The sequence below is a fragment of the Prosopis cineraria genome, unplaced genomic scaffold (assembly GCF_029017545.1).
Source record: "Prosopis cineraria cultivar Desert tree isolate PC_DT_omini unplaced genomic scaffold, ASM2901754v1 PC1, whole genome shotgun sequence".
NCBI lineage: Eukaryota > Viridiplantae > Streptophyta > Magnoliopsida > Fabales > Fabaceae > Prosopis > Prosopis cineraria.
Genome location: NW_026555332.1, coordinates 57,071,001 through 57,084,922, shown reverse-complemented (window position 1 = coordinate 57,084,922; position 13,922 = coordinate 57,071,001). Strand labels below are relative to the sequence as shown.

Below are 13,922 nucleotides of genomic sequence, written 5' to 3'. Positions count from 1 at the left end.
AGTATTCACAATTATTCTAGACAATGCATCTGCTAATGATAATATGCAAGACATACTGAAACAGAAGTTCTCTTTGATAAATGGCTTGGTTTGAAATGGAAAATTTTTTAATTTGAGGTGTTGTGCCCATATCCTTAACTTAATTGTTCAGGAGGGCTTAAAAGTCACAATCTCAACTTTGTATAAAATTAGGAAAAGCATTAAATATATGAAAGGATCACAAGCAAGGTTGATTTTTTTCAAAAAAATTGTCAAACAAGTTGGTGGGATAGACACCTCAATGGGCTTACGGTTAGATGTTCCCACTAGATGAAACTCCACTTATGCTATGTTTAAGAGTAGAGTTAAATATTGTAGTGCTTTTCTACAATTGCCTTTACATGATTTAAATTACAATCATGGTTTGACAAATGATGAGTGGCATAGAGCAGAGGCAATGTGCACATTTTTTAGGCCATTTAAGAAGATTATAAGATTAATTTCAGGTTCATCATATCCCACTTCAAATATGTATTTTATGTAAATATTAAAAATTTAAATGTTGCTTGATGCAAATAAGGTAAACGTTGATCTTGTCATTCAAGGGATGGCCACAAGAATGAAAGAGAAGTTTCACAAGTATTGATTATAGTGTCATCCTTACACTTGGTGTGATTTTTGATTTACGATAGAAATTTAATATGATACAATATTTTTACTCAAAGATTGACCCCATTACTTGCCATGAGAAGGTTGCCGACATCAAGAACAAGTTAAATTTTATTTTTTATGAATATTCAAATATAGGGACATTATCCACCGATATTGGAGGTGAATCATATTCTAAAACTTTAATTGTTATGAAAATCGTGCGTCTCACACTGCAAGTGTTTCAACATCATCAGCGACCACTTTTGATGATGCATTTGATGTAAGTTTTAAATACTTAGTTAATTAATATTTTTTATTTTATTAGTATTTAAGTGATATTTTTTATTTATTTAGGAATTATAATGCAGGATTACCGAGACATTTATACGATTATAGATGATTTTTCTTTGGATAAGTTTAAATTAGAGAATTATTGGATGAACCAATATTTAAGCCTCATAATTGAAAAGATTTAGATATATTTAATTGGTGGAGGAACAACCAACATCAATTTTCAATTCTTTCAACAATGGTTGCTGATGTTCTTAGTATCCCAATCACTACTGTGGCTAGTAAATTAGCTTTTAGTATTGGTTCATATGTTTTGACAAAGTATCGAAGTTCTCTTCTTTCAGATAATGTTGAGACTATCATTTGTACTCGTAATTAGTTGTATGGTTTTGAGTTGAAGGGTAACTTATTATTATTTACTTACCTTGAATATTTTTGCATTCTTTAAATACTTCAAAATTATGATTTTGGTTTATTATTTATTACAAATAATGAGGATGAAGAAGGAAGATATGAAAAGCTTAACATATTTGCCATTTATGAGGATCCACAAGGAGAAGGATTAAATTATATTGATGTTGATGATGATGAAAATCATCAAGATTTAGCTGATGATGCTACCAACGTGTAATTGATGTCAGAGTTGATTTTAAAATATTTTTTTATCAGACTTAAAACTTTTGTCGTGTGGATTGATTTTATTTTGTTTTTCTAGGCTTAATGTGATGTGTAATAATTTTGTTAGGATTTTAAATATATTTTTAAAAATTTAGATTAAAAATAAAAAATAATTAGGGCCAAAGTCCTGAGGGTCAAAGCCGGGTTACTAAAAATAGAGTCTTAAAATATAATCGAGTTTAAAAGGATCAACCCATTTAGGCTTTGCCTCTTAAAGAGTCGGCCTTAATTGACATCTCTATTTTCATCTATCTCTTTCCCCCTGTAAACACACACACACACACGCGCCCCTCGCACTTAAACCACACGTGCTTGCAATATTCAACACGTACACATCTCAACCTCACTGCAACAATCACGACATTAATTCCCGCCTGCATTCATGCTTGCTTTACATCAGTATTAATCAGTTCATTTTGCAGACTGAATATTATTTAAATAGTGATTGGTAGGAAAATCCTTGTGATCTGAGCATGCAATTGTTTTAATTCTCGGCCAGGATGGCATATTTCAGTTGGGTTAATTTTAACCATTTATAGTGGTGTTACCGCGTGCAGCTTTATTTAAATTAGATTCTTTATTTTTACGCGTTCACCACTTTTATGCCTAAAAACCACCGTACGATGCTTCAGAGAATGATCGGATCAGTGCTTGAGGTACAGCCTCAACAACGCACGTAAGAATCAAAATTCGATGACTCTGCAACAATCAACAACACATTCTGCCTCCACATTATTATTATTAAACAAATTAAGTGGTTGTTAGGCCAAGCCCATGCGAGATCACATGAGTGTTTTGTAGTGAAAAGTGCAACAGAATATTATGAGCAGAGAAGAGAAATACTGGACGGCCAGTTTGGGAAACTAAAGTAAATCAGGTACAGATTCAATGTAGCTACTGGGTGAATATTCTGTAAAGCCAAGGGAGAAGAAACCACCGCTTGAGGCAAATTAAAGTTAATTAACAAATATAAAACGCATATATATCATCTGCATAAATGTATGCATGTACCATCACAACCCAATTACGAGTGACTTTGGCTTGTTTTTTAATCTTAAATGAAAGTACGCGAAACTTGCGGATCACAGCAAAATTAAATGTGCGTCGCTCATTGAGAGCCAGTATAATTAATTAAGATTCCTTCACTGTTGGCTTCCTCTGCTATAAAACCATATGCTGTCTTGCCCTCTTGGATAGAAAACCAAACCAACAACGACAGGTAGTGTTATTTAATAATCTGTATTCTGTAAGCTAAGCAAAAAGGCATACAGACATGGGAGGCAAGAACCAGTCTTCGTCGAGTTTCTTGTCAATTTTCAACATTTTCAAGCGGAAGAAGAAGAGGGGAGGGCACGGTGATGGTCATGAAAATGGAATGAAGACGCAGAAAATCTGGCCGAGCGACGAAGACGCGGGACGTTGGGGGGTGGCTGATCCTGGTATTGACAGAATAGCTGGGTTTTTCATTGCCGACAAAAAGAAGCGTGTCTTCGAATCAGCTTGATGTTGGTGTATGTGGCTTAATAAAAGTTCGCCCGCATTTCGTCTCGCTGTCATCATGTACACTCATCATTCAAATCCTTTTGTTCTTTGAATTACTATTAGTACGTATATTGATAATGGATAACTAGTCTATTACTGTAACGTTTAGTACGTCTGTTTTATGCACCGTCTAGGGGCAAATTATAAACATGCCTGTCATCTATTACAATCACAATATGAATATATAACATTGTAGTCAAAATTAAATAATTTTGTTGGTATAGCTATTGTGGATTATTATATGATGTACGGTTTGCGCGTGCTAGCACCAGTCATTCGAACTCGTCATCAGCTCAATCAAAAGCTACTGCCAAAACTCTGCACCTAAAATCAATGATTTTATATAAATGACCTTCGTTGAACATACATATGTGTGTGTACATAAATTAAATGACGAAGATTACATTCCTATATAATTATACACAGTACTAGCGATCATTATGATGAGTCTCAGTGCCATCTAATCTCGATCGATCGCTATACATGTGATAGCATATAACCATCACTCATTGAACAAGAAAAATATCGTAACATTCAATTAATCATGTATTATTATGATATATAATTCCGCCACCCACCACAAATGAAAAGAAAAATAGAATAGGGCAAAAAGATGCCAATCAAATTTTTTCTTACGAGTTACAAGACTCTGCACCTGTTTTCATGTTTCTTTAAAAAATGTTCTTATAAAAAACATAATTAGGTAAATAAAGCCAGGATTTCAGAAGGACAATTCTATCAATAACAGAAATACTGGTGCAAAATGCAAATTTTGAATGGACAGTATATCATAATAGGAAAGTTAAATCATCTTTTTTGTAAAAAAGGAAAACAAACGATGAGGAAGAATAAAAGGAGAAAAATGTACTTTTTATTATGCTGTTTGAATTAATAGGGATTTAAACTTGAATTTAGATTTGAACCAAGTCCCTCATCTAGGTATATAAAAATTTATGAATTTGTATTTACTTCAAATTCAAATCCATTTCTTATAATTTTTTATTATTTTGAATCCCTTTTACATCTTGTTTTAGTCATTTGAAGTTATAATTACTATAAATATCTCTTTATCTTTGTATTTTCACTATTGATATTTTCATAACTATTGTGTTTTTTTATCATTTCTTGTTGATTTAAAAATAAAAACAAATTCATCATTTTTAATTTTCAATTTTCGTTTTGAATCCTAACTTGTCTCTTTTCTCCTCTTAAATTTTTTTAAATTATCCAAAAAAAATATTTTAAATATATTAATTTTAATTGTGAGATTTCAAATGCAATATTTTAAATATAAAATCTAAATTATAATCTATCAATTCAAACATTATCTTAGTTAATTGTAGAATGATAAGATTGCTTTCAAAAGAATAAACAAAATACAACCAACACCTAGCAACAAATAAGAACAGAAAAGGTTATCAAAATTCTAAATTTGGAATTTTCTATTTAACATTATCCTTTTCCCTTCCCCACAGATTTGAAAAATAATGCTGTGTACTTAATATATATATATATATATATATGAATATTGCTAACAGCTGTAGGAATTATTTTGGGCCGGAGAGAAGAAAAGCTACCTATATAGCTAACAGCTTGCCAGTGCAAGTCATGGATATAGAAGACACGTGGAGTTTGCCTGGCCTGTGAAACGATGGAGCTAGAGAAATGTTGAGGTTCCACACATGCCTGGAAGGTTTGCTTGATTTCGTGAGTTTTAATTTCAAGTGATGGATCGATTCAATTTGCAGACATGTCAGGTGAATTAGATGAAGGAAGTGCAAGATTCCTCTGTAACGCCCTCCACGATTCGCTGCAAAGAATAATGCGAGTTTGAGAATCTTAGTTAAAGAGGAGCCTTGTATATATAATGCAATATTATATGCCATCTTCCAGGCCTAACCTGAACTTAGCCAACTAAGTGTTACCGCTGCCTTCAAATAATAGAATTAGATTCTTTTACATGTCCGCCAACACATGCGCCACACCAGGACATTGTATTTAATTTCGTTATTTATTTTTTCTAGCCTACTTCCTTTTACAAATTAGGCATGTGTCTTTGCTTTTCCACTTAAACTGACATTAATTTGCAACCAGCCGCGACCAGGGGTCTCTTGATCATTTATGCTGCCCTGCACAAAGATTTTCACCTTTTATCACTATTCGCTAATTGTTAGGCAAACCCGTTGATGTTTGAAATTATATTCAATACACGGGCCATACATGCAAATATTAAAAAATGTGTACCATTATTTAATTGAAGTTTTTAAGGTTTAACATTTGGATGCAAAAGTCGCACGTGTGCAACATTTACATGTTGATAGTCTCTTGATATTGTTTGAGCCGAATTTAGAATTCACAAGAACTTAAAGATTTTGCTTGAAAAGAAATTGAGAAAAGTGAGGGCAAAAATAAAAATTCCCAGTTAAGTGCTCAAACTAAGGTCGGAATACTGAATTCTGATTAAAAACAACTCTAACAGTAGGCAGTCTTCACTGTACAGTAGTAATACACGTGTCTTTAATTTGCTCCAAGTTCTCCTGGTTCAAGTTCAACAATCAGACATTATTGCCACGGTCATATACATTGCTAGTCCCGTAACTAAGAGATCGTGAATGAGAAGTCTCGTTTATTGTATAAAAGTTATTGTAATTAGCATAGGCACGTACGGTTCAAGATCCTGTGCTTGAATTTTGAGTTACAAGCTTAGTTACACAATTAAGAAATCAAAATGGAATCGTGTGATAAAATTGGCAAAAGTATAATTTTAGTCCTTTAACTTTACATAAAGTTTCTTGTGGTCCCTTAATTTCAAAATATATTTTTAATCTTTTAATCATAATATTGTTAATTTCATGACACAAAAATTTTTATATTAAACTTTTAAATATTGATAAAATATTTTCAAATGTTAATTTATTAAGTTTATTTTTTAAAATATAACAATGATCAACACAAAAAATAATCATTTAAAACTAAAAGTATTAAGATTAAAGGACTAAAAATATAATTTATAAAATTAAGGAACTAAAATAAAATTTTAAGTAAAATTAAAATATCAAAAGTATATCTTAGCCTAATTAATTTTAAAAATATACACATGAACGGAATAAATGAAGAACAGATGAAATGAGGAATCAAAGCGTTAAAATAATAAAAGTAGAAAATGTGCGAGAAGTAGGTGGACTATACATGTAAAGGGCAGTAGCATAAAATGAAATTCCGCACTAAAGACCGAAACTTTAAGCGTGGGGTGTTTAAGCCCTCAGGCTGTCCCCTCGCACGTCCAGTTCAATCAATGATGCGGATGGACTCATTCCCCAAACCTTGAAAACACTGCATGTTGCATGTAGCCACCCATGCATACAATATCTCTCGCAGTTGGGAAATCTTCACTTCCACCTACAGAGCCAGCAGTCTCTGCACCAGATTCCTTCCTCCGTGTATCGATTCAGAATAAAGAGAGAGCAGGCAGAGTTAATAATTAAAGCAGATCCAATCAGAAGCGACCGATATGTGCACATGAACGGACATGCGAGTTGAAAAGTGCATTGTGAATTAATGACAATGAGAGACGTCTGGTGTCGCGCTTTTGAAAGGCAGTGCAAGAGACAACGCATGTTGAATGGTGAGCATTTGAGATTAATAATAAACGAAGGTAGATTCCATACTTTTTCATCCGAGATACAGACAAGTGGAGCTGCTTCTCCAGTGGTTCTCGTCTGTTGTCTGCCTCTCTGATGGATCCTCCTTTTCAACCCGACCGAACCTTGCATCTCCATCTACCAATATCCTTCGCTTTATTTCTTTTCAGTCTCCATCTACCAGTATCATTTCTTGCCTCCCACGCAATGAATCCATTCATTATATATGTGCGTTTGCATATTAACCGTCCATGATTTTGATAATGACCAGATTGGTTTGGGGGCGACGGAATATTATAATACTGTTGAGGCCATGATTAAAAACAGTAAAGAAGCACCTCCCGAGATCTCGGTTAGATTTTCCTTTTGTGCGGCAATGAATCCGTTAGATTTCCGGGTCAAGAAAAAAAAAAAAGAATCCGCTCGATTTTTAGTTCAGCATTATTGGCTTGTATAGCAGATATAATTAAACACAAAAACATGACAGCTACTTCTTTCACCTGATCATGCAGAATTATTGGCCAAACTATACGACCACTTTTACCCAAGCATTTCGACGACGTTACTCTGGAAGGCTGGAACTGACCAAAGCGTGAGGGTTAAGTAATTAGCGTATGAAAATATATGCAGTATATATATTCTTCTGTTGAATGGATATGCCGCTTTTAAAAAGCTCAAATTTAATTAAATATGATTGCAGCTGGGAAATATCATCTCACCGTCGTAAAATATCAGTGCTTAATGCAAAGAAGGAAGGAATAAGATATGGAGATCCGTGTCTAAGTCTCTAAGAGCACAATATTAAGTTGGGTGTGCCAAACTGTGGCCCTTCTTCATTACAAATTAATTAATAACACTAAATTAATTTTGGGACATTTATAAGATTCCCGAAAAGCTTGACACAGCTAAAGCAATACCCTCGTCCCATATCCCATGTTCACTTGTGATTGATCCTCCATGATCGTCGTACGAAGATCCAACAAGTGGCGTGCTTCAAGCCTTTGTCTTGCAGCTGGTAGGTAGGAACCCGTTGATCAATCACCAATCAACAGGACCTTCTACGGCTACCTTACAACAAAAGAGATATATATATATATATATATATATATATCAACTTTAAATTTGCTTTAAATAGCCCAAAAAACTCCGAAACGTTTCCTATCTCCTGATATGCACGAACCAAATCAACAAAGCCATTTTGAGTTGCTCCATGCACGTCTGTGTGTGTACTTCATGCGTTTCTGTATATATATATAAATAAATATATCACACAGTTAAAAAAAGTTAATTAATCATAATAATAATATTTAAAAATAAAAAAATTAAACGAAAATATCCTATATTAATCAACATAAACATATATTAATTATTTTTCATTAAGGTAAATTATAAGGGGTGATTTAAGAAATATATAATAAATGTTTATTGAAATATATGATTTTATTTATATAAAAAAAAAGTAAAAAGTGATAGTTTCTTTTATAAATAGAAACGGAATAATACAAACTAACAATAACATGTTGAGGAGTATAAAATTGTGTCACATGCTAAAAATAGCACATGACAGGGTAAGTGCCACAACAAATTAAGGTACATATTGTTAATTATTAAATTCTTTATATTGAGCATATGGCTGAGGGTAATTAATCACTTCACTAAAACAGTTTAAATTATTTAGTTAGATCCACATCCTAAATCTGATATGTTCTTAATCCATCTTTTAATTTTTAGATATATAATCTCCACATATGGGAAAATTAAACTTAGAAAATTCCCATGCATGTACCCTTTAAAATAGGATAAAGGAGTAAAAATACTCATAAAGTAGTTAGCTAGAGGCACCCAATATTCTAATATAACATCCTAATTTTTATATAAGAAAGAAATTGTGAAATGTAGGTTTTATTGAGGATAAAAAAATGATAATAATAGGAATTTATATTATTTGAGGTTATTCAGAAATAATATTATAGTTAGGTATTTAATTATGAATTAAAAATTTAAATTTAAAATCACATAAGAAATATTTAATTAAGATATAATTTTAAGATTTAAAATATAGAAATAATTTTGTATGTGTGTGTTAGTAAAAAAATAGAGAAGGTGGAAGGAACAAAAAAATGAGGTGAAAAGTTACTTTTTTTAGGTCCCACATTGGTTAGATGTGAGAAAAGAAGATGTGTCTTCATGTATAAAAGGAGGGAGTATGCGCGGTAGGAAACAAGAAGGGTTAAGATGCAATTTAAAAAAAATTATAACTTATGGCCCAAGAGTTTGAATAATTAAATTTAAACCTATAATTTTGTTTAATATAATTGTGGGACCCACAATTTTATTTTCATATTATTCTTCCTCATCTCTCTCTTTCCCTCTCACGTTGCTCTACCTTTTGCACAAAGGGATTTGTTTTCTTTTTCTTTAGATATGCTTCAATTTTTCTATTTAGATTAGCATTTAAAAAATTATTTAGTTACAAAATTAATTTTGTAGTTATTTCCTAAATAATATTAGCATTCTAATGATATGATTATTTTGTAGAGTAGAGCAAATATTTTGATTAAAATTTTTCTATAGGATAGTTAATCTAATGATATGATGAATTAAAAATACAGGTTAAAGTTTTAGGAATATAATAAATATTATAGAATATTTTTTTGAGGTTGAAACTCATGTTAAAGAATTTTTGAGTTAGACTCTAGATCTATACAGTTGAATTTATGTTAAATTTGAGATGTAGGGCTAAACCTCTGATTACTAAATATTTATTTAAATATGAATATATATTTCTAAGGCTATAGAATGGTGATTTAAGGCTTCAAGGTAATTCTAAAATTTTTAATTTATTTTTAGATGAAATTTTTAGAATATAAAAGGATAAAATTGTGATACTAAAAGTGATTTGAGGCTTAGAAATAGTTTATTAGGGTATGATAATTTTAGAAAAAGAATTTAAAAAGTTAAATGAGGCATAAACCTTAAATTAGTGTTAATATGAATCTTAGGCCTGAGACTTTCTAACTCTTTAAATTAGAGTTATTTATTAATTTTAATGTAAAATTAATATATAGTATTATGAAATAATTATGTAGATTGTATTAATAAAGAGAGTGGTGAAAGAGGAGTTATGAAGGGGAACTTATTATTCAAGATATAAGGTAACCATTATTAATGTGTTGTGCTGGGGTTGTATATGATTGGTTATGTGTTGTTTTGTTGTTTGAAAAAATTATAAATTATGAATTATTGAAAATAAATACTGTTACATATTTTTTAGAATTATTGCCAAGTGGGTCAAAATTTATTTTTATTTATCATGATGAGATATTATTATTTGATTATATTCTTGTTTGGATATTTAAATGATGCATGACTTGTCAAGGTATTTTAATATATGGTATTATTGAAAATTTTTGTTTGGTTAATTAGTACCACGTGGTAAACCCTCATTGGACCTAATGAGTGGTGTGTAGCTTGGTCCAACTCACCTTTGGCTGGGTAATTTGGCGTTCAGGCATGGCGAAAGGAGGATATAAATTATAGTCATGCAATTAAATACTTGTTTGGTTTGATTGAAAATACTATTCAGTTAAACATTTTTGTGTGCTCACTTAGCAATCGTATGATTAGTTACATCTATATATATTATTACATATTAATTTTTAGTTAATGAGACTTTTAAGTCTCATTCTCCCTGGTTATATTTTTACAGGAACGAGTTCAGCTGATAAAGTACTAGAGGCGTAACCTTGGTGTATGAGACACCATCTTTTACGTTGCCTCTTATTTTGGATCATGCAATGTATCTAGTGCCAATTTAGAACATACCTTATTTTGTGGAGTATATAGACTCTAATCCTTTTTATTAACTACATTTATTATGATCAAGAGGATCATGTCTGTCCCTCTTGATTCTTGAACTAATTTGAATATCATGTAATGAGAATCCTGTCTGCCTCTCGTGGTTCTAATTGCTTTTTGGTTCACATAACAATATAAAAAAATTGTATTTAGGAATTGTTTGGGATTCTGCCACCTTAAGATAGGCTTTTACACTAAATGCTGATTTAAAAATTATTATTTTCTTTGATATGAATTGTTTTTATATTGTTTTTCATTAGGTAAAATTTTATTATAAAAGTATTTTCAATTATCATGGTAGAGCTTATTCATTATGTTAAATTCTTTCTACTATGGTAGGCTATTTGTAAAATATTTTATTTATATGATAAACTCCCTTCTACCATAGTAGAGTTTTGAAAAGAAGTTTAGTTATTTATTATTATGGTAGAAATTTTTCTATCATGATAAGGGTTTGATGATGTAAAAAAATAATTTTATTGAACTAATAGTTTGCGAAAAATCAATTTGAAAATTTTAAGGTGTTACATCTAAAGTGAGAAAAAGGGTATAAACATTCACAGTGTTGCATGAGTGGGTGTAAAAATGACTAAATTGTTAACTTTTTTCTAAAGCCATTAACTTTTATCATTAAATGCTAACTGTGCATGCCACTATCAGTCTTTGCTAATGTGAGCTTATAAAGGGATAAAAATACCTATGAGGTTGCTGGCCAGGAGCAAAAATATCTATAATGTTACTAGAGTTAGCGCAAAAGTGACAAATTCATTAAATTTCTTAAATGTTGATTGTTTAGTTAGCACTTAAGTGGAAGTTGATTATTTTTTCCTAACATGAATAAAAAATGTTCTTAGATGAAATTCTTTGAAGGTTAATTGATTATTATATGAATATCATGTGATAAAATATCGTTATGACCGACTATCAAATTAAATCACTCATTTTTTTTACAATAGTGGTGAAAACTATTTAAAAATTTTGAACATATCATGGATGAAAATTACTCAAGGCTGTGATAATATTCTTAAGATAGTGTGATGTAAAAGGTATGTTGAGTTTTGATCTTCGATTGTGTACAACTTATCTCACTATATTGAATCTCAGGTTTTGCAGGCAAGAAAAATGAGTGAAGAGGGAGGGAGAAAGGGGGTGGGATACATGATGCTGGAAAGAAACTATATAGCACAGATTTTGACTAATTAGTCACTATTACATCTACTAATATAACATTATGGGTACTCATATGATGATCAATCAACCTCCATAAAAATTCATATAGGAATATTTTTTATTTATATTAGCAAAAAAAATCATCAACTTTTTCTTAGATGTCATCTAACAGTCAATATTTAAAAAATTTGATGAATTGATCACTTTTGTATCAACTCTGGTAACGTTATAGATATTTTTGCTCTTAATCGATGATTTTGTGGGTATTTTTTTTCTCTTTATTAGTTCATGTAAGTAAAGTCTGACACATGACATGCATAGTAAACATTTAATGGTTAAACCTAACGGTGTTAGGGCAAAGTTAACAGTTTGATTAATTTTGCATCCATTCACATAACATTATGACTATATATGTCATTTTTCTCACTTTATGATATTAGGTGTCCCCGATTGATTATTTTTTAGGTATTTTTGCTTTTTCCGTTTTAAAGTATCCAAGCAGGTACTTGCTGAGAGTTCTAGAATTTGTCGTGTTACGGAATTAATGGCAGTGTGAACGTGAAAAAGGGGAGGTGCTTTGGTGAAAAAGGTGAGAATTTAATTCAACAGTATTGGCAAATGAGAGAAAGGAGAGGGAAGGAGAAGAATGATTGCCCCGGTTGGCGAAAGAAAGCAAATCACAACATATCTGTGTGTAGCTAGTGGAATATTTACTCAGATCAAAGAGCTGTGAAGAAGGTGCAGTTAAATGTAGTCACAAAGAGGAAAAGGACAGGGAAAAGGAGGCGCAAAAAAGTAAAGCCTATTGCAACAGAACCCTCTACCAACTCCGAGGTTACTCGAAAACCAATGGAGTATAGCTAAAGTAGCTTGTTCTTGTTCTTGTCCTTGTCCTTGTCCATGTGGTCTTTTCCACCGTAGCTGTTCAACTTGTTCGGTCCATGAATATTGGTCAAACCAAATCACTTGAATGATGAATCTGATTCTGCTGTGGCCGCTTCCCCTAAGCATGACCCAGCAGCTTCTGGCTATAAATATTCAGCCTCAGGATCCGCAAATTCCAACCATCGAAGCCAAGACGCTTCAATTCCCGAGTGTTTGTTAACCACTCTTCGATCCCTCACCCACCACCACTCAGGACGACAAGAAACATCATGGCGGGAAACAACAGGCAGAGGAAGTCGTCGTCGTCATCCTCGTTCGCGTCGGTCTTCAACATTTTCAGGTCCAGCAGGAGAGAAGATTACTCCGAGCATAGCGGTGAAGGGACGTCGATGGGGTGGACAAAGGTGTGGCGGAGTGACGAGGACAGAGGTCAGTGGGGGGCAGCTGAGCCGGGCATTGACAAGAAAGCTGCAGATTTCATTGCACATTACAAGAAGAAAGTCACTGAGTCTGAAGTTCGTTGCTTGCAAGCTCCGGTCGAGTAGCTTTCTACTGGTATAGGATATCCTTCTGTTAGACCATTAATTATTCAAGTCTGTTCTTCGTTCGTGCTCTCTATTCTGATTTAAGTGTTGATTATATCTGTAGTTGATCAATTAATGGCGATAAATCTAGGCCTACAATGTTATTGTACGTAGAACTTGATGGAAAAGTGGCACTTAGAATAAAAATGTGGTGTATTGTGTGTGTATATATGTGGGTGTTTTGCTTTTTTGTGTTCTCTTCCTGTTCTCTCTTCTTATTTTCTAAAATAATAATAATAATAACAACAATAATAACAATAAATCAGAACATCCAGACTTCAATATTTATACGACTTTTTTCTGAAGAACAATATCCCATACTTTTTATTAAGAGTTGTATTTTCTCCTCTGCAAAAAGAAACCAGTGCAAATTTAGACCGTTAAATTGAATTTAAAAATTTAGATTTAATAATTTATAAAAATATAAATTTAATTTAAACAGTTCATTTTTAAAGTGGAAAGGCAATGGAGAAAGGAAAAGGCAAAGGAAAGAAAGCCACCCGTTTTGATTAAAACAGCATTAATTTATACTGTTAGTTATTGGAAGTAATTATGTCTTATACTTAGTTTTGATTGCTTTCTCTTTATAAAGTACTCATGAAGAATGAATCTAATTTTAAAAGGGGTCTAGTGTGCTAGCTGC

The 13,922-nt window shown here is 32.0% G+C and overlaps 1 protein-coding gene across 1 annotated transcript; it reads left to right on the top strand.

The window, feature by feature from the left end:
• Positions 1-12,890: 12,890 nt before the first annotated feature.
• Positions 12,891-13,468, top strand: LOC129304204 (uncharacterized). Its single transcript, XM_054943896.1, has one exon. It carries the CDS (start codon positions 12,965-12,967, stop codon positions 13,238-13,240), a length of 276 nt encoding a protein of 91 aa, XP_054799871.1. The 5' UTR covers positions 12,891-12,964; the 3' UTR covers positions 13,241-13,468.
• The last annotated feature ends 454 nt before the right edge of the window (positions 13,469-13,922 follow it).

Bases quoted from the DNA above. Each gene is read 5' to 3' on its own strand.
- LOC129304204 (XM_054943896.1), top strand. From the start codon at position 12,965: ATGGCGGGAAACAACAGGCAGAGGAAGTCGTCGTCGTCATCCTCGTTC.